This window comes from Aptenodytes forsteri, unplaced genomic scaffold, assembly GCF_000699145.1.
Source record: "Aptenodytes forsteri isolate BGI_AS27 unplaced genomic scaffold, ASM69914v1 Scaffold16, whole genome shotgun sequence".
Taxonomy (NCBI): Eukaryota; Metazoa; Chordata; class Aves; order Sphenisciformes; family Spheniscidae; genus Aptenodytes; species Aptenodytes forsteri.
The window spans coordinates 2,189,869-2,217,750 of record NW_008794753.1 but is presented as its reverse complement, the minus strand read 5'-3'; the positions used below and the strand labels follow the sequence as shown (position 1 = coordinate 2,217,750).

The 27,882-nt window shown below is 35.8% G+C and overlaps 1 protein-coding gene across 1 annotated transcript in view; it reads right to left on the bottom strand.

Moving 5' to 3' along the window:
* Positions 1-27,882, bottom strand: part of MORN1 (MORN repeat containing 1) — a 56,968-nt gene that overhangs the window by 27,341 nt on the left and 1,745 nt on the right. The window contains exons 3-10 of the mRNA XM_019470715.1: positions 27,772-27,877; positions 26,626-26,752; positions 25,350-25,460; positions 24,742-24,772; positions 24,457-24,544; positions 15,991-16,087; positions 13,520-13,627; positions 11,404-11,511 (exon numbers count right to left, since the gene is read on the bottom strand). Coding sequence (XP_019326260.1) covers positions 11,404-11,511; positions 13,520-13,627; positions 15,991-16,087; positions 24,457-24,544; positions 24,742-24,772; positions 25,350-25,460; positions 26,626-26,752; positions 27,772-27,877 — 776 coding nt within the window. The remainder of the gene's footprint in view (positions 1-11,403; positions 11,512-13,519; positions 13,628-15,990; positions 16,088-24,456; positions 24,545-24,741; positions 24,773-25,349; positions 25,461-26,625; positions 26,753-27,771; positions 27,878-27,882) is intronic.

Below are 27,882 nucleotides of genomic sequence, written 5' to 3'. Positions count from 1 at the left end.
ATGGGAAGGAGTGAATGAATTCCTTGTTTTGCTTTGCCTGCGTGCGCAACTTTTGCTTTGTTTATTAAACTGTCTTTATCTCAACCCATGAGTTTTCTCACTTTTACTCTTCTGATTCTCTCTCCCCACCGGGGGGGAGTGAGCAAGTGGCTGGGTGGTGCTTAGTTGCCAGCTGGAGTTAAACCACGACAACATCCAAAACCAAAGGGACTAACAGACATTTTAAAAACTACACAATAGCTGCTGAATCTTAGAATCTGCCACAGTGAAGACTGTTTTAAAACTGCAAGCATGTAAAACTGTCTTAGAAATGAGAGGAAAAACTTCCAATTTTTTTCGTTATTGTAAATATGATGTAGGGTTATCTTCAAATATGGGATTTTTTTTTTAAGTGTTCTCAAATCCAATTTGAAAAGAATTGTTTGCGACATATATGCTGCAGCCAGTCAGACAATAACAGTTCTGCAATTATCAGCACCTGCATTACAATTCAATGGATTTAAATTACCAAGGGACCATGGCAGATACCCTACTGACAACAATTAGCATAAAAATGTTCTACAGTTTAAAGCTGTGGGTGGGAATTACAAAAGGTTAACAGACTAAATATAAAAATCTTTTTGAATATAAAATCAATGCGCTTTGTTACCAAAATCTGGGTACTGTAATTTAACCAAAATAGGGTTTAGAGTATCTGGCAATCTTCCATATGTGTGAGCTTAGCTTTTCTTTTAAGCAAAATGCCGAGCAGCCAATCTGAAAGTTTAAAACAAAACAAAGACCCAAAGAAAGGAAATCTTTTTACATTAATTTTTTTTTTTTAAATTTTCTTAAGTTTAGCACCAAAATGAACACCACTCTTATCAGGGCTCAAAATAATCCTTTTATATGGTCAGATTCAAAATCCCAAATTATTTTGTTGCATGATTTAGAAAGGGAAATATTTTAGTGGTCAAAATAAAGTATGCTAGAAGTTTCTGGACTCAACTGAACTCTAATAACAAACAGTTTTCTCAAAAGCTCATCACTACATCAGAAAACCTATATTTTCAGAAGTGGATTCTACTTCTGTGTAGCTACCAGGGGAAATTAAAAAAAATAAAAAAATCTGTTTTTCATAATGCTTGGGACCACAGCTTTGTTTTGTTTAGACTGAAGACACAAGCAGAACAGATGAAAACAAAGAAATTCTGCTCATTAGAAGTACTACATCAAAATGTTGAACTTGATGGGAACATAGAAGTATAATAGACATCAGCAAGGAGCATCTTCAGTAAAAATACAAAGTTGATAAGTCTAAAATTTTACCTAGCTTGTCCTTCATGGGTTTTTTTGGTTTGGGGGTTTTTTTTGTGGTTTTTTTTTTGTGTTTTTTTTGTTTTGTTTTTTTTGTTGTTGTTGACAAGATAAATGGTCATACAGGAACTTTGGATCTAGACAAATCCAAAGTAAGAACTTTGACATGAAAGCTTAATTCCCTTCTACCACCCAATAATTTATGTTTTTAAAAAAATAATTAACAAGTCTCAGAATAACGTAATTACCTGGGAAACACATCACAGGCTATAGAAGTAGCAGTAAAGCAAAGCAGATAAGAGACTTGTACAGTTAGATTCTAACTCCAAATTGATGCCTCATTAAATGGAGTTAACGTGGATGTGCTTGACACATGCTGGGACCCCTTTTATCACAATTAGCACAACATCTCCAGCACTCCTTGCAAGTCTAATAGAATCAGCATGTTTAGGACTAGCCCAAGGTTTCTAATTGCAAAATCAGCAAACATGTTAATCATCACTTTGTTGCCCCGTTGCTGTGAAATGAGATTACAGATGTGTATTAGAGATTATAGCGAGGACTCTAGCAAATTGATTTAGCTACTATTTCAACACAGTACTGTAAGATGCTTTTCATAATTCTTTTTAGATATGTTTCTGTAAGGCTACCAGTGTACTAACATTTGTCTAAAAGGTGAGCCAGGTTACCAACTTTTATACACATTCGAGTACAAATGTGTAAAAACAGGACGTCTCTTCCTTTTTTTTTCCCCACAAAGATTTCCTAATATTATAGGATACTTATTTTTAATTAATATTAATGAATATTTTAATTAATATTAAGATTACAAAAACCACAGATGAGAAGCGACCTCCTAACCGCAAAACCCTTAAGGAAAAAAGGGGGTTTTTGGGGAGAAGGTATGAGGGTAGCAGTGAACAATGCAATGGAAAGAAGTGCTAACTCTCTCAGTTCCGGAGCTGTCATTATCCAGACATTACCACCAATGTAAAAATGGTTAGAGATAAAAATAGTTTAGAGGTACTTCACAGTGATCGCTGAGTAGTTTCAGGGGTTACAGGGAAGGTTAACACACACTGAACCTTGAGCTTCCCTGTGTTCATGCAGAATGCCTCCATTCAACTACTGCATGCACTGGTTCTTCAGTGCTGAAAACCAAAAGACTATTAGGCAGGTATGTTTTACATGAGAGAGATTTAAATCCTACTTTCCTGCACAAGAGAAGGGGGATTTCTCTTGAATGAGGGTCAATTGCATTTTTGGTTCTTCTTCAATTTATAAACTGCCTCTGTAACTGCACAATGCAAGATGTTAGTTTTGCATTTTTCTTCAGTCAGCCCTAACTATAAAATCCCATCTGAAGTAACTCTGATGCTTTAGAAGAAACAAGCACTGCATACATATACACACATATGTATGTGTATATATGTTCATACACATGTATAGTGCATTGATTGGTCAATTACAGTACAGACAGAAGAAGGTAGACTCTGGGTATGGATGCACATATCCAGCTAGTCTCATTTGGGGAAAAAAAAAGGGGGGAGGGGAAGAGAGATCATAATTGTTAATTATTTCGGAAGTTCAGATAAAAGAGAAGAATAAATCATCTACACAGACAGATGTTTACCAAAGGTGTTATTCACTCCAAATACAAGCTTAAGTAATACATTGCAAAAGTCTCAAAATACTTGGAATGAAGTAGCGGAAGATGCAAGATGGGAATGACTGGAAGGAACACATTTAATTCTATCAATTAAAAGACAATAACTTTCTGTTTTATTTTAGATTCTCTGTATATGAAAGGCCTAAAATAATTCACAACCATTTCCATCAATAAAGTAAGCAGAAATATGCAAGTCCTACCCAAGGTCTGCACCATTTTTAGAGGAAGAATCCAAAAACATTGATACAAAAACCCTCAAAGGTATAATCTGCAAAATAATCACTTAACAACCGTTTTCCTTACTATTTTACCTCCAGCTAGGCTGCACCCTCCTCTATAAACGCTTTATAGTCTTCTTCAATATCCTCCCTATAGAAATACAAGGAAGTGAACTCCAGCTTAGCATATCCTTCCTTTTTTTTTTTAAACATTCATTGCAATATAAACCTTGAGTAAAATACAATCTTGAGATTATTCATCCTCACAAGCTACCACATGCAGAATGTGTAAAAATATGCTTAAATCTCATTGTCTTTAAAACATCTTCAATGCTTTATGAAAGGCTTTGCTGAACTGCGATTGAGGCCAATACACCTGAGTTTGACTGCAATGGAACGCATTCCTCAAAAAGTACAATCCTTGCATAGAGAACTCTGTTTAATACCAGGAAATGCTGCAGGGGACAGTCCAGCAAAAGTCAGAAAGATGGTCCAGCAAGAAGAAAGGAAAATCTACAACATAACCTATCTTACGATACAATTTTGTGACTATGCATCTAACACTCAGTGAAAAAGCTCACCCTGTTGCACTGAAACAGCAACAGAAACGTACCTATCTTCCGGAGGACAATCTTTGAGATCAAATTTTATAAACCCACATTCACATGAATTATTGAAATCTTGAAATCATTTAATTCTGACAAAATTATTGTTCTAAAGTTTCACATGGGTTTAAAAAAAATAAGAGTTTAGATGACCATGGCTTTGCTGTTTTGAACTGAATTTTTTCCCAAGGTATTGGTCAACTGAAGTTCCCAGCTTTAGTATTCTTTTTTCCCTTTCATCATCTGTTAGGTCATTTGTCAACACAGCAGGTCCACTCGGTCTTTTTCCCTTTTTCCTCCTCAAAACCAAACAATAATTACAGATAGTGGTGATAATTTTTATTTTATATCTATTCCTACTTTTAGGGACAGAAAAAATAATTGTTTTAACATCTGGAAATGACATTTTTCCAGCAGAGGGAGAGGTCCATGAGAAGTGAAAAAAGAGAGCAAATAAAAGCTACAAAACATTCCCACATACATAAAAGGAAAGGATGATATTAGAGACCTGTATGGGGCTCACGAAACTTGGTTCTAGTCTCAGATTACGTACAGTTGTGCACAGCAAAGTCAGTGTACCCCTATACTTGCTCTTGTCAAGCGTGCAAGGTACTGCTCTAACTTTTCCCTTCTAATATTATTTTTTAAAAAGTTTGCACACATTTTTGTTATGTAAAGTATCCCTCAAATTTGTGAAGATTATTGTGGATATACAGCAAATAGACTCAAAATAAACACAGTAATTTCTGTAGGTACCTATACCAGTGCTTCTGATGCCAGTTTTTTTTTTAAATGTTCACATAAAACCCTGGCAATACAGCAAAGATCTGGGATGAGCATTAGTAATATTTTATTCCAGCTGCTACAGAGGCAGCTGAGGAAACATTCAACATCTTTCTTTTATTTCCATTAAAATAATCTTTTAATTATTATTATTATATTAATATTAAATATTAATATTTAATTATCCTAATTTTATTTTAATTATTAATTAGTAGTAGATTTAAAATGCATGTAGATATTTAGAATGCAGATTTCCCCCATTACTTTTAAAATATTAAGACTGGTCAATCTGTGGACTTATAAACCTAAACAGTGTAATTTTAAGCAACATTAAAAGAAACTGCAGTGGAAAAGTCAGATGCTGCTATTCTGTTACCAGCATTACTTCAAAATCTCATGAGATGAACAGTGAAATACTACACAACCACACTTTGTTCCAGCGAGTACAAGAGAGATCTCTTGAGATACTACAGATAACTATGAGATAGTGTGCTTTGGCCATGTAATTATATTGTGTCTCTTATCCTGATGCTTGTCTCAAGGGAGTTAAACGTGTACGTTTAAATTCACAGAACTTATATACACTAAGACTAATTAGTTCTTTCAAGCAACCACCTTGTGGCACTGAGAAATCAATCGGAAGCAGTGATTCTCAGGAAGGGCTGCACATCAGTGAAATGCCTAACTGTGTGCTCTGACAGGTTCTCATTACTATACCCAAATAAGCGTCTTTTCAGACCTTTAAGAGAACTAAAAGAGAAACTGTTAAGAAAATAAAGTTATTGTAGCAGTTTAGATACTAAATTTACATATTGTTGCTAATGAAAAATTATTTCTCCCTAAATGACTAATTTACATGAGTCCAAAACCTAATATTTCTTCTTCCATGTCATATGTGGAGAAATCAGGCTTCTTTACTTTTGAAATATGGTAATTAGTACAGCAATGGGTTCACATAAAATTCCAGATAAAATGATCAGAATTACAATAAATATCTATCGGCTAAAAGAAGTAGAAACTGCTAGCTGAAATGCAGGCCAGATAGTAACAAAACTAAATAATAAAATAGAGGGGAAACCTAATTATAGCTGCAGTTTCCTCTTGCCCCCACCCAGGAGAACATATGAAATGCCAGTTTTAAAATAATCTAATTTCGCAGAAATTCTATATTTATCACTGCCTGCAGGAAAGAGGGGGTAGAGTCAAAACCTTTTTTTCAGCAGAATATTTGTCTGTAGTGGAAGTTACTAACAAGTCTTCAAAGAAGTCATTGATGATCCTCAGGCTACCACTGTTGATGATGTCAAGAGTTTTAGCACTATGGGCTTCAGTGGATAAGTAGGAAACATGGATGAGGAAGTGGGCTTTAAAGTTAGCTCAGAGAAGCTGACACAAAACATAAAATATATCATGTTAAAGCTTGATCATGCAAACACAGATGTCAAAGGTAAAACTACTGACTTCAAACATGAGCAGAATCAGGTCCTCAACAAAGAATCAAAAATATAAATAGATTGTTCTGAGTCTTCAAGATTGAAAAAAAAAATTAGTAAGGAAAAAAAAAAAAGGGCACCCGATAGCGTTGTTATTCCATTGTTTAATACAGATTCTATCTGGTCAGCTGTCCAGAGAGAGAGTATTCCCTAATATGATTAGAAATCAAGTATTCAGGGTTGAGAGTTTTTGTTTTGTTTTTAAACATACTTAGTTGCTGCTGCTTCCAGTAATGGATATGATCCTCTAAGAAGGATAATCTTATTTTTGATATCAAAACCTTACTTGAGTAAGACAAAAATAATTCTTGCCACCTGTGAAAAAACATTTCATGCTTTTTCACTGAAAACACTACTAACATGCATGTGACTGACCTATTACATTTTCTTTTAAGATAGTCTCTCTCTTGGAAATACAAGTGGTGAGTCAGTTGTTATGGTAACTATTTTTCTTTTTCTTTTTTTTTTTAACTAACATATGACAGTCTGTGTGTCATCTGATGCTGTTCCTGAATTAAGTTACACATTCATTTTTGTCAAATAGTCTAAAAAGGACTTCTTGGATGAAGAAATAGCGGGGAGAAAGCAGGATATTTTTCCCAGGCACCCTGCTTTAGCAGGTATAAAATTGCTCCAAATCCTTACATTATAACATGTCCAACTACATATGAAAAGATGCAGGTTTAGCTTGGCCCTCCTGCATGCTCCAAAGATAAATCATCATATTTACCCCTTTTTTCGGTAAGTTTCAATGTATAAATTCCTGTAAAAGAATCTCTCTCACCGTGTAAACTTTCTCACTATTGATGAATCTGAAACTTCAGTTAATCAAACTGAGTACTGCCAATTAAAGGACAACCCCAAAACATTTATGCTTAAGTTGTTTCTGTAACAGATTAATATGTATTATCCTGAATTATCAAGGCCATAAAGAAAACTTTAGCACTATTACAAACAAAACATTTTAAACATGGAGTGGCACAAAATAATTTTTTTCCACTCAGACTATTTAGTTACATGCACCATTTTAATCCATTAAAGCATTTATTATGTGATTAAATTTACGCATACAGTCAACTTTTTGTTAGCACGGAGCTATGACATTACGATGTAAAGAATAGCTCTTTTTTGTTACCTTTTTTGTTAAGCAAACTGCCTACAATTCCTAGAGCTCCAATCCTGGAAATCCAATCCAACCTTGTTTGTCTCGTATCCTACTTAGCCAGTAATTTTAATGTAGGTCTATCTGAACTATGATCTTTCTGCTTAAATGAACAACTAAAATTATCAGTTATTACTGCACCTAACTGTGTTTTGTTCCTCATTCAAATCCAATGTTACCAGTTGAATACTCACAATGGTAAAATAAGAAGAGAATCCATTCATCCATAATGAGCCTTCAAAAAAGTATCTGAATTAGCTATACTATTAGTGGAGTCAGTAGGTGAAGGAAGAAAAAGTATCAAATAGTGATAAGCTTGAATTAGATGGCAGAATACTTAAGGCTAAGTACTTGCGACCTAAAACCAGTAGGAGGCAAAACTTGAACATTTTACAGCTCCAATCTTCTAAACAATGAACGATACGTTTGAGCCAGCTTAATACAAAAGCTCCGTACATTCGTAGCCCTGGTTTCAACTGAAAGTTTGTTACTCAGTCTTGTAAATTCCCCTAAATTTAAGACATGTAGCACAATAACGTTCCTCAATCCAAAAATATGAAAAATATTCTAGCTGATGCAGCAGAAATGTGATGATATGAAGCAAATGTAAACCAGAGGGAATAAAACAATCTGGACAACTAGCAACATTATGTCACCGATACCAGTGCCTAGAAATGTCTGTCTTTATTACACTGTGATGTCTTTTAATAACATCAAGAATATGGAGGACAACATTCTTCAACATGCATGCATTGCTTCCATTGGTGTAGCAAACTGAAATAACCAAGATAACATCGATACTCTAAGTCCATTTAGTAATATATCTAATCCTACTTTAAGCAGTCATTATTGTCTTTTTAGAAAAGAGCCTTGGAAAATAATTAATACCGAAACAAAAAATGTTGTAAAAATACATCACTAGTAGTAAGAAAAAAAAAAACAAACCCGAAGAACTGCATTGATACTAAACTTACTAGCTTGGCCAACATCATGAAACTACTAGAAATTAATTTGTAAGCGTAAGATATGTTTTATGAGATAGCGACTAAAGAGACTTTCCAGTCAAATTACATCTAATATATCTTTCATGGGTGTGGATCTCAGCACCTACTTGAAATATGGAAAAACATCCATATTTAAACAATAGCTACATATACGGTATTACTAAAAACCAAAACCTCTTGGAACTCTTTCACTGACAGTTCATCAATACTGGATAAAAACTGGATGATTCTCCATCATTGCATGATTATATCCATACTATAGGCAGTGATGCATGAAAGCCTCAAGGATCTCATCATTTACCCATCAGCAGAAATTATTCCCAAGGTATTTTGAGAGTTAGCCAACATTTCTCTCCAAAAGCAGAGATGAGAAGAATCAGAAGAAAAATCAGTAGAACAATGGCTAGAGAAAAGAATCTTTCAATAGGTCTTCAAGTGTTCTTCATTCTTCTCTTTCTTCCTTTTCTTTCTTCCCTCCTTCCTTTCTTCTAGTCTCCTAGGCATCTTTTCCCACTCTTTCTACCACCTCTGCCTCACTAACTTGCCTTTCAGTGCCAATTATTCCAATGTCCCTGACCAAACACACAATCCATTCACTGAAATAAATGTTTAGTTAACTCTGAGAAGTCCCACTATTTGTCTGCCATGAACACTCAGAAAGACAACGCTATCTTATGAAGAAATCACTCTGGACATGACCTCAACAAACCACTTAAAAGCTCAATTTAAAAATTTAAAAATAAAAGCCTAATTCTTCAAAACCCCAGCACCATACAAACACTGTACTACTAAATACAACTCAGACAATAGAGTAGTGGGGTCCCCATAGTCTGCTGCAGTTGACATTTTCTAATCACTGAACCCCAAGTACAGAAAACATTTGTGGTTGAGGGATATTTAAGAATAGACTAGAATTCTGTGGTCCAAGAAGTCCTGCTGAAGTAATGGTCACATTAAGGCACCATCACAAACAGGCATGCGTAGAGTAGCTTTGGGCAAACTTGATCCGTGAATAAGGAGAGTCTAAAAATGAAAAATACCATGTCCCAAAGGTCCACATTTACTTCATCTGACCTCACGTGTGATCAAAAGCATCTGAGCTTATAATACTTCTCCCTTCCATGGAAGACTGATTAAACACATAATTATATGAAAGATTTCAAGTTTAAAAAGACACGGAAATTAATCTGCATTGTCTTAGCAGAGAATACAGAGTAATACTACTACTACTACTGTTCTCACTTAAAGTGCAACAGGAATGAAGCATCTACCTAATCTGGATTAGGATTTTTGTGGAAGGATGACATCTGGAAATACTGTGCCAGAACTCTACCTCCACTCTTTCTGTTTCAGTGTCCCACAAAGGGAAGAACATTATTTTTATGCGTGACCCCAAGATCTGGTAATGAAATGCCCTCGGCATAAGCAAAGAAAAGGAGGATGTATTTAATACTGGTAATTTTGGGGTATCTTTAATACTTCAGGTGTTAAGTGAGTGTTTTTCATTTATTTAGGTGAGTTAAACAACTGAAAAAGGACAAAACAGAACTGCATGAACTAGTAATTTTTTGCAAATTATGCATGCCAGTGTGACAATCAAAATAAGGGCGGGACAGCGGGAGACAGAGGGATGGCTAGGATGAACCTGTGTGTGGCTGTTGCACAGTCACTTTGTTGTTCTGTCTTTTTACAGGACAGAAGAATGTTTCAAAATTATGGAAAACAAAGCAATCATTTGTACATATATTATCCCGTCCTACAGGGCACAGCAAAATGCATCAATTAGCACAAGTACATGTGCACATGCACACAAACGTGCATACCCAAGTAGTGACACTGTAAGACTAGAAAATATGGTTGACTGCCTGTAACAACAGGATGCCTTGAATTCCCAAAACTATCTTTAGCTCAGTGAACTACGTAAAAGAATTACCGGTTTTTGTTTTGAAGTCCTAATATTTAAAGCAAAACACATTTTCTATGTTTTCTCTGCAATGCCATCTTTCCAAAAAACACCGAAATGCCTCCTCTAAAAGCGCTCTTTTTCTGTTACAACATACGGTATCCCATCCAGAGAGTCACCAGAGATTTTGTTTCTAATTGATTAAATTGCATGAGTCACAGACAGAATTTGCATATGGACTGCAAAAGCAACTGCTTGTTTTTCATGCATTTCACAAAGTAACACATTGCTAGGACAGTTACCTTTGCAGTCCCAGCTACCAAGTGGTCAACAAAAAGCCTCCTCAGAAGCATCAAATTTGAAACTTCAAATCAAAGTCACTGACTCTTGTGATTTTATTACATAGCCAGCAGTATTTTGTGTTTTTATTCTTAAACCTCTTTGTTGCAATTAGGGGATCAAGAGAAAGTGTTATGTCTTCTAGTGTTATGGATACAGAGTTAAGACTTTGTCAATTTCGCTGTTTCAAATCTCACAAACAAACAGAACCCAAATTCACCACCTTTAGAATCTTAATAGGCCAAATCAGGTTGTGGGTGTTTCTGAAGGAAAAGTGGTTTGTTTGATTCTCAACTCCTCACTGCTTGGACTGGCAGTACTAGAACTGGTTAACTGGTTACTCCAGCATCAAAGTTAATTCACAGGTTAAAGCTTGCTGGCTGTTCAATCACCAAGAATTACAAATCAGACATGACAGGAAACAGAAGAATATTAAGTCAGGAAAAAATTTTAAAATTCTGCCTGCAATGTCTGCTTGAATACGTTGTATCAATGTGAAATGGCTTTTGTGTGGACATAAAACTAGAAGTATGTGAAGTACCGGCAGTATTTCTGAACATGGGTGAAGGGTATAAAATCTGGACTCCAGATTCAAATTTTAGGCCCTATTTCATTCTTGGTAAATGAATTAAGACTGTAGAAATTATTACTTGAACTCTTTTTGATCTTACTGCACACCAGTATGTTTTGCCTGATTAAAATAACTGCAAAGAAACCCTAGGAGGGATAGATTTCTCTTATGAAATGGAATCAATGCCATAAAATTGTTTTGTTTCTATTTATTATGAGAAATTCAGCACTCTGCTAAAAAAAAGAAATAAATTAATCACTTAAGAATTACCTGTTTGTATTACTGCTATGCAAACGTACTTTTTCATTTTTCAGTTAACTAAAAAGCTGAGCAGTCAACTAATCCATTATCTTTACTTACCATGCTGGCTGCTCGAAGCATCTCCTGCTCCATATAGGGTGTCAGATCCAGATTCTGGCTCTATCTCCCTTAGGGACTGGTAAATCAGCCAGTGTAAATCCAGAATTGCTAATGACAGAAACAGTAGATTTCAGTTCCCAGATGCAACATATGTCAAAAGATAGCTTCTACACTCAAATCCAGTGAAAGAAAACAGTTTTGACATTTTTGTTTGTTTGCACTGATAGGTTTTAAAATCTTAATTAAGTCCAAATATCAGAATAAATTCACCATGACAGCCATTAGGTACTCAATACATTAAATTTACAGCTGGGTATACCGCAGAAAACATACATTAAGCATATATTGAGAACTACCTCTCCAACAACTTAAGTCTATTAGATTTTGTCAGACTGGAGATACAGTTGACAAATGGGGATGTATCATTCATTTAGGTTACTCCTTGTGTTTTCCAAGTTCTGTTGAAGTGCTGCACAAACTTAAAGGAGTGACTTCCCTAATAAACAAAGAATCAAGTTTCACAGCTTCAAAGAAATATTTCACTGCAGATTCTATTTCATCTGGTACTGTACTTCAAATAATTATTGAGTATTTACAATTCTGACATAAGCTATTATCCTTGACAGGGGAAAAAAAGAAAATTGTTGCTATAAAAATATATAGAGAAACCAAATGCTGGGTAAGATTTTTGAAACAAATTTCAGTGAGAATTGAAAGTTCTTGGCTTCTTAGAAGTACTAACACATTCATCAGTTTCCAGGGACTTTAGTGGATTTATCAATACTTCAGAAATCAATTATTAATTTAGGATTGCAAATCAATATTTAGAAGGATGATTTTTATGGTCCTGTTTTTTGAAGACAGAGCTTACTGTATTTCCTTGATTAGAGAATCCTTCCTTGAAAAGTCAGAAGCCACCAGTTGCGGGGGAGGACGGTAAACAACTTGCACTCTTTAAAGGCTGAATGTTACATTGCAAAAGTATATTTGACAACCACAAACACACCTCAGCATATAAAAAAAGGTATTTGCTACTATTTTTTAGGGTATAACACTTGCACATTTGCTGTAAATTATGAAGTTGGCATACTAACTACCCAATTTTAGATTACTGCATACACATATTAATCAAGGGAAAGAGATAATAAATTTGGCTCTTCCCCACACTACGTACACAGGAGTTAACTGTTTTCCTCTCAGTTTCTTCAATTAACTCAAATAAGTTGGTTGCAGAACTTGATGGGATTTGGTGGTTTCTGATGCCAGCCCAGATCTCCAGACCACGACTATCCACAGCTGATCATCAAAAGAACAACAAATAAATAGTTAGTATGTCACAATTATGTATTAACTATCTCTCACTGTTACTGTGTCACAATGTTACAAGTTCAGGTAAAGTTTTTAAGTCAGAGTATAAAACACTTTTACTGTACTTCTTACTCAAAAAGGCAATAGAAGGCTCTATTTTGGCATTCTATTAAATAGGCTGATGACGATGACTAAGGTTAAAATTAAGAGGAATGTTAAAAATTACGACTCAGGTGAAAGAAAATCTCAACCCAATCAGAATCAATTGAATGGAATCATCCATTGCAGCTTTATTTGTAATACCTTTCATAACATTTGTGGTGGGTTGACCTTGGCTGGCTGCCAGATGCCCACCCAACTGTGCTCTCACTTCCTCTCCTCAACAGGACAGTGGGAAGAAAATAAGATGAAAAAGCTCGTGAGTCAAGATAAAGACAGGAAGATTGTTTACTGATTACCACCATGGGCAAAACAGACTCAGGGAAAATTATTTATTGCAAATTAAGATAGGCTTGGACAGTGAGAAACAAAGATAAATTAAAACATCTTCCCCCCATCTCGTGCCCTTTTTTCACAGGCTCAACTTCACTCCTTCATTCCCAACTCCTCTACCTCCCCCCTGAGTGGTGCAGAGGAATGAGGAATGGGGGGTTGCGGTCAGTCCATAACGGTCCCTCTCTGCTGCTCCTCCCTCCTCACATTTTTCCCCTGCTCCAGCACAGGTCCTCCACGAGCCACAGTTCCTGTCAGAAGAACGTGCTCCTGCGTAGGCTTTCCATGTGCTGCAGTTCCTTCAGGAAATACCCACCTGGCATGGAGTCCTCCATGGGCTGCAGTGTGTATATCTGTTCCGCTGTGGTCCTCTTCATGGGCTGCACAGAAACACCTGCTCCACCACGGTTTCTCCCCCTGCAGCCTGTGGAAGTTTTGGAAATACCTGGTTTGACACCTGGAGAACCTTCTCCCCCTTCCTCCTTCTCTCACCTCTGTCTCCACGGGACTGTTTTTCGCACTTCCCCCCCCCCCCCCCACTCCTCACTGTTGTGCAGTGGTTTACCCTTTGCTAAATATGTTTTCACAGAGGTGCCACTAGCTTTGCTGATGGGCACAGCTTTGGCCAGCAGCAGGTCTGTCGCAGAGCCAGCTGGAACCAGCTGTGTCCAGCACAGGGCAGCCCCTGGCCTCTTTGGACAGAGGCCACCCACGCAGCCCCCCCCATTATCAAAACCTTGCCACGTAAACGTAATACAGCATTAAAAGCTACTTCAGCTAAAGTATTATTCAGAGGGAAAAATCCACGAAGAGTAAAATTTTTTGCTCATAATTTTATCTTTATGTTGCTTATTTAAGAATGAACTCAGAACAGCAGGTCCTTGCATTAAGCACCTGTAAAATTTATTCTCTCACTATTGTTGTTTCAGGGAACAGGAGAAAGTGAAGGAAATAATTAAGATCTCGACTCTCTCCTGACATAACTAGTGTAAAATTGAAAGCAATCATATATGTTCAAGGTAAAGTAATACAAATGCAGCTCAACAACTAAACAGTTCACTTATATAGGTAAAAAAATCACTTGAAGCTTGGTATATAAATTTGTTGCAAAGTTCTAACAGAAAGCTAGCAAACATGTACAGGTAAAATGCTGCCCAAGACATCCAGAGTCTCCGAATCCTTGTGTCTCACAAAGACATTCACAAACAGTATCATCTGTACTTGGCCTGGACAATCAGACACTTGTCTTCCCAGAAGGATGGAATGAAGATGTACAATCATTTCTTTTAATGAAGGCAGTTTCTTCACAAAAGCCAAGCTATCGTTCTGCCTGAAATACTTATCTAGACATTTATTTTAAACTGAAGTCCTGTGAATAACCTTGACTTCCACAAAAATGCATTTAAAAAGATTTAAAAAACAATTAAGTTTTAGCAATAAACAGGAATACAGAATGTAAATGATTGCATTGCTGAGAAAAGGGAAAATTAAGTCTTCTAAGTACCCAATGAACAGGAGTGGAACAAATTTTCTCTCTTCAAATATATCCTTATAGTAATCTGAAGAGAATACTTCCATGATTGTGTAGAGATTTCTTTAAGACCTATTCAATTCCTTATTGTTCAGCTTACAGTGCCAGAAAAAAAGGCCTGTTAAAGTTAACATCTGCTAACTAATCATGAAACAGACCATCACAACATTTTATAGGGTTTGAACATAGCTATGAATTTTGATTACTACCAACTTTGACTGGATTAAAGAAGCACTTTACTGTGAGACTTATGAAACCTACAAAAACCTATTCCTTTATAGGAAATGCTTCTAAAAATAAACGTTTTCGTTCTGGGTTCTGAAAATATGATCTAGCATTACAAGTATGTCTAACATTAAAGATATAAACAAGTCAATCAGGTGAATTACATTCTTCTGATTTTTTTATTAAATATCTCATTTTTGGAGTGTTAACATCCCACAGAGATTCTGACATGCAAATATTCTTAAGATGGGCTGCTGCACAGATCTGTTCTTCTGAGTTCCATTCCATATGTTTTGCTGCTTGACACAAAGAACACATGCATAGATGCTGTATTTCAAGTTTTTTGGATCATTTCCTTTGAGGTGATACATTCATATCTGAGTGAGGCAATACAAAAATTTACTTACGAGCATCTCTTGACCAGCTGCACTCAAGTTGGAACTACTATATTGTGTGTAAACAGTCCCCTCGTGCAGAAGTCAATTGGATTAGAAAAGCTTTCTATTAAGCCATTAAGTCTGTATCTTTGCATTATGGTGGGATTCATTTCTGCTCCATGCTTAACAAATTATAACCTGCTGAGCAATTCTTTACTATTTCCAATGACATAATTTAAACTAACTGGGGTTACTCACTTACACACATGCATACCGTGCATGCACACACAGAGGTTGTTTCTTTTGCTATCTTTCCAACTTTTTAATTCCAAAATACTTTTACTTTTAAAATTAAAAATCCACATTATTAAAACCATAAAACTCATCGCAAGAATAAAAATCCATTACAAGAACATTCAATACCTCACTGTAATTCTGCATTCAATTTGAATGAACGGCTCCCTCCCTTTGGGAAACACCTCAGTCAAATAGCTATCCTATCCCCTTTGCTCCAGAGAACTATGCATTCTAGGAGAACTGAGTACTCAGAGGATGCTAAACACTATAGTCAGATCATATTAATGAAAAGAGGGACAACCAAAGCATTATGTCAAAGACTTGTTAATAACTGGAGAGCGTAATGAAAGTACGTACCAGCAGGGTAACCATTGATCCACAGTCCATCACAGATGTCACCAGAACAATTAACTATAGCACCCCGTTCATTGAATACGTCATTTCTCCACTGCCCCTTTAAACAGAAATACACAAGGATTTTAAATTTCAACACCACCACAGCTAAATTATAAAGAAGGGATTATTTCAGCCAATTTTCAATAGCAAAGTGGGTGGTCCTCAAGGCGTCTTATAAATACCCTTCCAACATTTGTGTGAAAAGTTGAATAGGAGACCACACAACCACCAAGGATTATGCGGCACTCCTCTAAAGGGGAAAGGAGGGAGAATCAAACATTTCTTGCCTAAGGTTTGTTACTGTGGGATACTATTATGTGAGGTCCTTCAGTTCATATACTACATCGCATTAAATTACATGGTAAGAATGAATAACTGCTTTGTCACATACAGAATCACACATTATTTTGCTTTTTAAAGATTGTGAAAAGTGAAATAGTGTACTAAACTCAATTCCAAATAGCCTTGGTTATTTAAATCTGGACTGCATTTGACCCAAGATATACCCTTTACATAAAATAAAAGTTTAAAGATTCCTAAGGCTGCAAAGCCAAATACCACAGAAGCATTGGTATGAGTCAATTAAAGTTTCCAGCAACGTTAAACTTGCACACGTAATCATGCAATTTAGTATTATGTCATGATGAACATGCAGTTTTTCTAGTGTACCCCTTCCTACTCAATATAGTATAATCTTGAGATGATTAGTTCACAGCCACAATTTTACTAACATTAACTGATAGCAGAATCAACCGATTCCTCTTTGTGGTCCCATATTAGGGAGGATAGGAAAATCTGTCAGACATTTCACTGCTATTTGCTGACAGGACAGGGAAGGTTACAATCAGGAATACTGGTTTCAGTTTCAGATGTAAAAAGAGAGTATAGTATTGCATATTGTAGTATGCACTTTTATTCCAAGTTACGTGTAAAACATCTTGAAGCGCAGAGCTGGCACTGCTCTATAAAGAAATAATCAGACAATGGTCAAAGTACAGTCAAAAGTCCAGGTATGGGCAGTAAAATAACTCAGTAACAAATGTCACTTGTTTTATGTGGTACTAAATCCCGTTTAGCTATCAGACAACATTCTTTCAATGTTAAAGTACATAAGAAACTAGAGAATAAGAATATTTAAGATCTAAAGTGATCATTCTTCTATTAAGTTGGATATCTGGCTTTTTGTGTGATAACAGCAGAAGTACCAAATAAAGTGCTACCATAATTCTAACGTGTGTGAACCCAGTTGAAACTCCAGATGGATTTAGCAGCTAAAATTCTAGCACTTTGTTTACACCTTTAGCAATTACAGATGTAAGCTAGAAGATAAAAACAAGACAAAGCAGTTCTTTGGAAATATGCTTCTGATACTACTTGCTTAGCCTATTCCTTCCATCACTTTAAAGCACATGATGCTATCTTCAGCAGTTATCCCAATGATAGCAGCACTGTTGATAACTCTAATGTACCCAAGCTTCAAGCTCCACTGGCATTTTCACAGTCGTCTCTACCTAGTGGAAGATACCTTTAAAACAGTAGTCAGCTAGTTATACTCCTGAATGTACACAACAACTGGAAGAAGGTCTAGAAAAAAAACCTCACTGTAACTGGAATTGTATCTGAATTACATACTGAAATCATCGGGGCCTTCATCTTGCATCACTGCATGTAAACATGCAATAGGATTCAGCTGTGTACTGCTTCCTCTAGGGAAGGAAAAAGGACGGGGGTATAAAATATGCAACCTTTCCCAGTGGTTCCTTATCGCTACCTGTAAAGGCATTGTGCTTGCTTTCAATCAATTCTGATGATTGCCTACTATTGATGTCACTCATTCTCTTAAGTAATTAAGCCACCTCTTTCTTAGATTTGCCTTTGTCTCTCTCTGGCACATTTCCTTGTCTAATCCTCTTTTCCAGATGGCATAAGGATGAGAGATAAGTGTTGCTAAAAGTTGCTTAGCAATGCAACACATGCAAGGTTTGGAAATGCTGACGTCCACATAAGCACTATCTATACATCACACATTTATGCAGGGAAACAAAGGCGTGAACAACCAGAGTGACATAGGGGCCTCCAGAAAAAGAGCTACCAGTTAGTACACAAACAAAAGGGAGCAGGAAACGGGGAAAAAGAAAAAGCTACAAGCTTCCAGTGATGGGCTGTATTATACTGTGGGTTTTTTTGTTTGTGTTTGGTTTTGTTTTTAAACTAGAACAGGAAATTCTGCTTTAAACAAAACAAAAACCTTGAGTTTTAGTAAGGTCCTGTATTTTCTCTGATTCGGAGACATACAATGCAGTAGACACAAAGACATTGCAATCTACTAATAGAGACCAAAACAGAAATAAAGTAGTTCATGAAGAACAGTAACTGATGAAGGCAAAGTTGTTTATCATCAGCTAGGTATCAACAACAGAAATCCTCCTATCCTAAGAATCAGTAATAACGAATTTATTCTGGTAACTGCACAATGTAATTGTGGATTGTTTCTAAAACTCTAAAGTAAATGTGTTTATATGGAATTTATTTAAACCACAATTAAACGTTATGGGTAATATATAAGAACACTTAGTACACAAACAGTAACAATTTCACAAGGTCATGTTATCATATTAATTCATTTCTGCAACAGCCTACTTAAATAGGTTAGCATGACTCATTTTGTGTTTAAAAAAACTGAGATGTTAGGAATTTATTCATCATGGGTGACAACTTTGAAACAACTAGTTCTAAGAAAACAACTAAACAGTAGTAAATTAACTACAGAAATTGACATGTAGCTTTACTTGGGGTAGTCTCTTACTAAGAAAGATTTTCAAATACTAACTTTGATGGATATAAATTTTGGCAATTTTTATTCAGGAATTAACAACATTTTTAATGATAAGTTACTCCCAACATCATGTGGCAGGGCAAGGTGTTCAAAGACATCTGTTTATGAGCATAGAAAAAGATGTTGTAAATGGGTGATAAGAGCTTACCACTTCTTTTTTATTTCAGGAAGCAATTTCCAGTTAATTGATGAGGTTTCCATTTTTCAGTTAGTGGCTATTACACTTTTTATTGCAATTAATTCTGTTTATTTCAGATACAAACTTGCCTGCCTCTACACTCAACTTGCCTGCCTCTAACAGTATATGATTTCCACATGCTCTAATTTGGGCTTTTATCAATCATTTTCATTATTTGTCTTCAAGCATTCATCAAACTTATTTGCATGGGCCTGATCTTAGATATCATGTTAAAATTGCTTAACAGATTTGAGTAACGACTGAACCATGCTTTCCTTTATAAAAAACTTTGGCATTATAGCATACAGCCTCAGCTGACATTAATTTAGACAAACACATTATATTTAAATACACGGAGTTAGTCCAGTATATCCTGACTACTTATCTGGCTGAATATGTTCAGATAGTTCATGCTATATGGCCTGTTTTTAGAACTTGGGAGAAGCTATGTCTACTCCAAGAACTATAGTCTCAAATGTAAATCAGTTTGTGTCAAGACACACAAGGTTTTATTTCCCCCTCAAACTTCAAAGAGTTTCTGTACAATATTTCAGAAAGTTATTGACATTCGAATAGTTTTAATAAAAGAAAATATACTGGCTTAATATAGATAAAAGATGACAACAACTTTTCAATGCTTTTGATCCTTGAATAAGGAAATAAATAAAGTATTAATATAATTTTAAATCAAGACATATTAGAGAATAATGTTTTGCTGGCATTTCTTATATAGGAATGTGTGTGATCTGACAGACCACCTTATTCTCAAATCAGCATGTGCTTCAGAGTAAGACCAAAACCTCAAATTCTGCAGGCACTTTAGCACCCATTTTAAACACAAATTTCCTCCCTGATTATAGTTTATTCATGGGTTTATTTCTGGTCTGATAATTCTTATCAAAACCTCACTTTATCCTTCTCTGAAGGCCTTTCATTATCTGTCTTCTAAAATGAAGGTAACAAGCAAAGCCCTGATGATTTCTGTGTTAGGCTGATTCAGGAAAGCATTCAACAATGTTTCTCTTTAGCAAGACAGACTACCATAATACAAGATTTTCAACAAATCCTCAGTGTAAAGTGCTGTATATTACGGCAAAATCTAGATAAACTACAGAAATAGTAGTTTGGTGGAGTTTTGGTTTTGTTTTGCCTTTTTTTTTTTTTTTAAATGCCCATTACTGGTCTTTATTCTAACAGGACGACTGCTAATTACATCTTCCCACTGTCTTCTTGTCACATCTTATTATCAAGCATCAGAACCATGTATCAGCTAAAGATCACTAAAAAACACTCAAAGAGGCAATTAAATATACAGATTATGCATTCAGAAACATGTTCAGCACACTTCCAGGCCACTACCAGGACACAGTAACTTCTAAAAATTACTAGAGCTATGAGTGATGCAGTAGTCAGTGGTCCTACCCACAAGCAATTAAAATAAGAGAGTTCAACATTTACTAGTGGGGAGACTCATTCATGGTCTTTGTATCAGCAACAGCTTTATTTATATTTTTATATCATATATCATTATGTTGTAATTATAATCATAATCATGATTTGGAAAGATTTATTGTATCTTCAAATTTCATATTATCCACTAGTATGCAGTATAATCCTGAGCAATTGAAATTCCAGTAATTTAAATAATTTGCATCAGAACTGAAACTCTGACTCTTCCAAACAGGTAACTCAAATGGATTCTAGGGGGGCGGGGGAACAAAAGCCTGCAGGTGAAAAAGCCCATAAGGCTTGCCACCTGTTTAGTGTGGTTAACAGGTGTATCAAACAGCAGGTCTTCCTCTGGGAAAGAAGACAAACTAAACGCTGCCAAAACACAGAAAGAAGTAGCAACAGGGACAGAATGGAACACAGCATCTGCTTACTGGGACTTACACAGCAGCCAGAAATGAGAAATCACAGAAAGGAAACACTTCCATGAAGAAAATGAGAGTTTACTTCATTAACCTCTGCAAACTTCATTTACATGTCATTGTTTTCTTTCATTCTCAAATGTGTGCACATACAAATGCACTAAAACCAGACACGCCACCACAGGTCACTGGGTTTTGGTTTGGTTTTTTTGGTTTTGTTTTTAAATCAGCAGCTTTCAGGGGCTTTGTTTTGTTATATGTTCCCTAGTGTTCAGAGTTGTTTGCTATTACTGGACTCATCTGTTGATATAGTTATAGTTATAGCTTGTTTACTGGACATTTAATCGACCTGAATCTCTGAGGGTTCACAGACTACAATATGCTATTAACTGACAGCATCTACTTACTAAAAATTTATCATTTGCAAGAGATTGATCTAAAAATCTAGCCCTGACATTATTATAGTTAAAACTGAAGAGGAAAAACGGGCAAATTCAACATTCATGCCATCATTCAATCTATTCTATACTACATAGAAGTAATGCTAGAAGAATACCCTAGAGCTCGAAATATTTGCCCATGTTCTTTTGGTTCTAGCAGATTACTTCAGTATGTCCAAGGTACTATTTCAGTACAGGAAAAAAAAAAAAAATCCAGATTTTTTCAAAATCCCTACAGTTACACACAGTTTACAAGCATAGAACTATTTGTACGAAGTATGGGTACACTAACTGATTAGCAATAAAGTTTGATATTCACCAAGATATCTGACCATACAAAACAAGCTTCAAAAGTCTCGTGTGCAAAAGTTTATGTCAACAAAGCAGGCAGCATTTCCAGATCCTTAACTTGAGTTTCTTAGTAACTTGCCCTTTTCTGGGCACTGAACCAAGTCTTACCATTTGTGTTATGATTGGGTTTGCGTCCCCTGCACTGCCCATACATAATTCCTCTAATTAGTTTTCACATATTTCCTGTTTACTTCCATATTACGTAGGCTCATGTTTTGCTGGAACTGTGCCTCGATTTTTGTTGGACTTCAGTGTATACTGATTACCATATCTGTCGGGAATGTACTGGTATAAACTTAATACATACTGCGCACACAAACCCAATGGTTAACCAAGCACATAGTTTTTGTCAATTTTTCATTGACAACAACAGATCTTTAAAGCAGGAGGTAGATTCTGCTTGTTACTTGTACTGTGTCAAAACTGGCTGCTGAAAAAACAAGCAGTATTGAAAATTTTATATCCATTAAGTTCATTATTATTATTCTCGAAGTATATTATTGTCAGCTTTCTAATCTGAAATGAATATAAATTTTGTCAGAGAATGACAGAGCCACAGAAGACTTAAGATCCGAGACAGTGTTCGGGGCAGAAAGACAGAAAGAAGAATAATACTTATGCTACCATCACTCAGGGGAATGGCTCTACAAGCAGCATGTTGAAAGAGATTAAAATTGCAGAAACACATGGCTAAATCATTCCCCTGTAAGGTGTAGGTCACAGGTATGTCTTAGACCCCTTCCAGAAGGCTGGTTAGCTCTTTCATAATTCTATGGTAACAGGTTAAAAAAAAGAACTTTAACCTATTATTTTACCTGAAAAAAAGTATTTATATGCTTTTATTGTTTTATGTTAAGTTATATAATTTGAAAGCAGTATATGCTGAGTGAACACTTGCATTAAGTGGTTGTCTTTTAGGTTTGTTTTCTGCATAATATAAATACAAAAATCAACCAACAAGATACTGTTGTCAGTACTGTCAGGATATATTTTTTTTTTGGCCCAATATCTTGTCCCTTTTGAGCACATATCCAGTGTAAACTTAAATATAGGACTAAACGCTTACAACCCTACAGAGACAGACCAGTTACCCAACAAGTGTAAGCCTGAAGAATTTACTAATTCAGTCTCAAAACAGATGCTAGAGAGACACCCAGTGGTACAAAACTGTGTGTGCACACATGCGCACACAAATATATATACATAAAATATCCTCTCTTCAGTGTCTCAAGAAGTGAGAAGCTATTGTAACAACACCATTTTTGTTTAACGGTGTTTAGGTTATAATGAAACAAATGCACAACAGCACTTGTACATATTTGTATGTCATCTGTTTCTTTATCTAACAAGTATTTATTATCTTGTCCTACTAATTCCCAACATTCATATGTTCATGGAATAATACATAAAGATTTTTAAACTGTATTCAATAATTAAGTTTCGATTAACAGATTTAACTACAAACTTTTAATGTACATTTAAAAGAAATCTGGGGGTGTTGACAGGTGCAGAAAAGGAACCAAACCAAAAAACCAAACCCTTAACTGAAAAGCCAAGATATCTGCTTATGCATATACCAATAGCAGACCGAACTGCAAGATACCCAAGTGCTTTATGCTCTATCTTAACTACATCAACAGTATTCAGTAGAATTTTGGTTGTGATTTCACGTCCATAGGAAAAAATGTCAGTTGGCTAGAAACATGTAGTAGTTATATTGAATAGCCTTCCCATAATTTTTAGCTTCTCCGAACACGTAGTACTCTGAATTTCCACTAAACCTAGGGAGACCCCTTCTTTTCAACAACAAAGAAAACTGAATGAGGATCAAAGTCAGAAAGAAAAAGAGTCTTAAACGATGAAATCAGTACTGGGTTTCTGAACTTCACTATAACTGGGTAATGAAATAGTTTATGAAGTGTCTGTTCCAAATCTGAATACGTATGAAACAATTAAAAGTTACTGGTTTTGAGTTCTAAAGTTACTACCAAAGTATAAAATGCTACTTCTTCAAAGAATCTCTCTCTCCAAACACTTACCACAGAAATGATGTCAAATTTAAAAAAAAATTCCCAAGACAAGCACAGATTTGATCTCATTTAGTTTCTCAAAATTTCAGTAATAAATTTCAGATTTTTTTTTTTTAACCCTCAGACACTGTGATTGCAATGAAAGGATGCTATTCTTCATTTGTCATGCAGTAATTCATTTACACGCTACAACCACGTTTGGTCCTTAAGTCCCAGGCCTCAAGGTCATCTCACTGAATTACTAGAAAATAATCCACAGGACATCTTGTCCTGTTGTTTAGTTCACCCTGAAAATATATTCCCTGATCCTTCTACCTTGAAGTAGGTGTCAGCAAGTATGAGTATTCATATGTGCTTATACATACATTTCCTCCCACCCCCAAATCATTATGTTTACTCCTGTTTTAGAAATAAGGAATACTCCAAATAATAATCACAAGAAAACTTCCAAGTAGGCTACGTATCCAAGAAAAGTCAAGCTGAAATTGAATCTGAATTTCAACTATACAAAATACGGTTGGAATGTGTTAAAAAAAAATCAAATTTGAAATCTTTTCATGCGTTACTCAATTAAAAATGGGGACTGAATTTGTTAAATGAACTAACAGTACTAGTTCTAAACATAGACCTTTTCTGTTTAACTGCCTGAAGCATCCTCTACCATGATCCTTTGAGCTTTTCCAAACAAATCAGTAGTTTCTCGTAAGTCTTCTTCATATACCTCATATACTGTTCCAAGAGCACAAGGCAATATTCCATGACCTTGACACTTGTCTAGAATCCAGGCTCCTTCATAATTTTCCTCATTCCTAAAACAGTGAAAAACAAATAGGAAATTCTTAAAGGAAAACAGATTTGATGACCCGATACACCAGACTATCAGAGAAAGTGAGCCAATAACAATAAGCAGCAGCAGTCAAATCTAGTCCACACTCTTATGATCCTTCCCCTGAACTTCAAGCAACCAGTGAAATGGCACAGTGAAATTCAGTAAACCAAGCTGTACCATCTCTGAATTTGGCCAAAGTATGAGTCTCCTAGAATTCACCTGTAACCTTTTTCATTTAAGCATATTTAAATATGTATTTAATTCCTAAATATGAAAAAGTGACTAGAAGTAAGAGAGCTGGACATAAAACTTTTCCTGATTAACAATTCATTGTGTTTGAAAACTAATCAATTGTACAGACGCAATTCGTTTAAGGCAACAGTTCCATTTCCTGTGCTATGTTACTAAACTAGTTGTATAATTACGACAGTGCCAGTTGTTTTCTGAATCTTAACATCTTATCAGTACAGCCTTTTCCCTTCTAGATTAGAGCCAATAACAGCTTTTTTTCCACTTCTAAATTTTACTAAATATTACTATTTCTAAATACTTACTCAAATATTACTCAGCATTTTATAGCTTTTATTTTTGAAACAAAAAATAATTCTCACAGATTAAGTCAACATAAAGCAAGAACAAGAGCTTAGTTTCCTGGCTTTCAGTAGACCAATGCCATCTTTGAAAAATGAAATCATTAAAAAATAGTATTTACACAGCATAAACAGGTCTGTTCAGTCTTGACAGAGTAAATTTTAAACAAAGGTTACTCAAAGAATATAACTTACCTTCTCTCATTCCATAGAAGAGCTCTCCTTCATATTTCCCACCATCTTTATATTGCAATATTTTGTGTCCATGGAGCTTTCCAAACACAAACTGACCAAAATAAGTGCTTCCTTGAATCAAATATATGAGAAAGTTAAATACAGAAAGAAACGGATCTGTCAAACATGGTTTAATTTTTTTTATATATTTAGGGTTCGCCAGTAAGTGATATTTTACTTACAGAGCACAAATAGAAGACATTCTAAAAACCTAGAAGCTTATAATTAATGACTACTTTTTTTACTATTAATGCTGTCTAATGAAGACTATAAACGTGCTCATTCAGTCTTTATTTTAAAACTAATGAGTCATAATCCTTCTGGTCTTTAAAACTGACAGTGATATGTTAAAAGGAAAAGATTCATAGTATGTTCTTTTATGGTTAAGGAATGTATAAAAGTAGTACTTGAATTTCATAGTCACCTTAACAGCTTTTTGACGGCATGTGCTCATTCAAATATTGTGTGTCAAAGCCTGAAAAATCATCTGCTTAGCACCAGAAGTACTGTACTGTGAATGTACGTCACATTTGTACGTGATGTATGTGTGATCTTAGAATGACAGATAACTATTTTTCTGTCAAGTATTTACCCGATTTACTTGTATAATACACTATTCCACGTGGTCACCCTTTATTTTCTTTCTGTCAGCCTTACAGATTGTTGACTAAAGGGGTTACGCAGGTGGAGAGGTCACTGACTTACCTGTACAGGAACAAACAAAAACAGGAGAAATTCTTTTCTGGAGCAACTTACTGGGACAGATCTTTAATCAACGAACTTCTTTCCGCTCAGGATGCTAGCAGATGAATTAACTGAAATGTTCCCTTGGTAAATCATGCATGAGATGTCCCTCTGTAAGGGATAGTTCATCCAAGTTCTTTAAATCCTTTAACATCTTTGGCCTGATCTTGTGGAGCACTTCATATGAGGACAAGTCTGCACGTGTGTGCATCTTTGAAGGACCAAGATTTATCAAAGATTGAAGATACATGTTTCTGGTTTCTACCATTAACGCATTTGATTAACTTTCTGAGGTGACTGAAAGTTAACCCAGCCTAAATTGAGAGGCCAACAAGAAAACCTGAAAACCACAACTCTTCAATAAACACCATCAAAGACTGACAACTTGGACTAAATCCGTTTGGCTGCTTATGATACGTATTCATTTATCAGAATTTAATGGGATTGGGGTTTTTTTTTTTTTTTAAAGGGTATGTAATGGTTACAGGCTCACCTGTCGATGCCCAGTATTGAAATCCATTCCCCATGATTTCTCCATTGACAAACTTGCCCTCACAGTAACTTCCATCTTCAAAGAACAGCTTGTCCTGACCTAGGAAATAAAACAATACTTCCAACCCCTTTTAACAGACAAATGTCCACCTGTTTTCAACTCAAGTCAAAAGTCGAAACTTTCTCCTATTTTTCTCCTTTATATGATTAAATTTATATCTATGTATTGTTACCACCTTCACATGCTTTAGACTTTCTTAAGACTTACTATCTTAGCATCTAAACATTGACCCCCAATTGAAGGGATCTACAAAGCATATACAGGGCAGAAATCCTAAATCCATTAAATCAAATTTTTCCCTATTGGCTCTAATAAAACAGAATGGAATCACAGTTTTTAAACCTCTTGAAGTAAGGGATCTGATTTTCATAGCAGTCTGTAAGCTCTACAACTATGCTAGTTTTACAGGTAATGATCTACTGTATTGTGTAAAAGGGGGATCTGTTTGCCTTCTTATTCTGTCTTATAGCATGCAAAAGATTTAAAGACTACCAACGACCCTATTCTTCAAAAAAAAAAAAAAAAAAGGAAAAAAAAGAACTAAAGGGATTGTTGCAAGCTCAATTCATTTATGCTACTCAGGTCAGGGCCCCGAGTTCACCCAATAGGCCCCCAATTCCTCTGACAAGACCCACCCGAGGCCTCTCCACACACCCCTGCCCATTGTGTTAAAAGAGAAGACAACTGAAATTATTTAAACAATACAGAAAGACTAGGTTGAATGTTGAATAACCAGTAACACAAACATAAACGCCCTAATTTTACTCAGGGATACCTATTTTAAAATTTCAGTATAAACAACATTTATGTGAAGATAAAGATATTACTTTGCTTACTATTTATATTTGCTTTACATTGTAATGGGAAACCCAGGCTCTTAAATATCTAAAGGTCATTGTAAGTGTTACAGAATACACAGAAACAGCCAGCAGCTAAAGCGTTAGCGACTACGCTACCTTTGGATAAAACAAGAACGCTAGCGTAGAAAATAAAGCAAACCCGTAAGAGGAAAAGCGTCTGTATTTACGTCAGCCTAAACGCGGGAGCGCGGGCTTAGCGTCTCTTCGTCTTAACGAGAGACCGGACTTGGCGGTCGTAGGAGACTCGTCCTCGCCCCTCCAGGCGAGGGGCCAGGCTGAGGCGGCACCGCGCAGGAGGCCAGCGCGGCGGGGTCTGCCCCGGGGAAGGCTCACTACC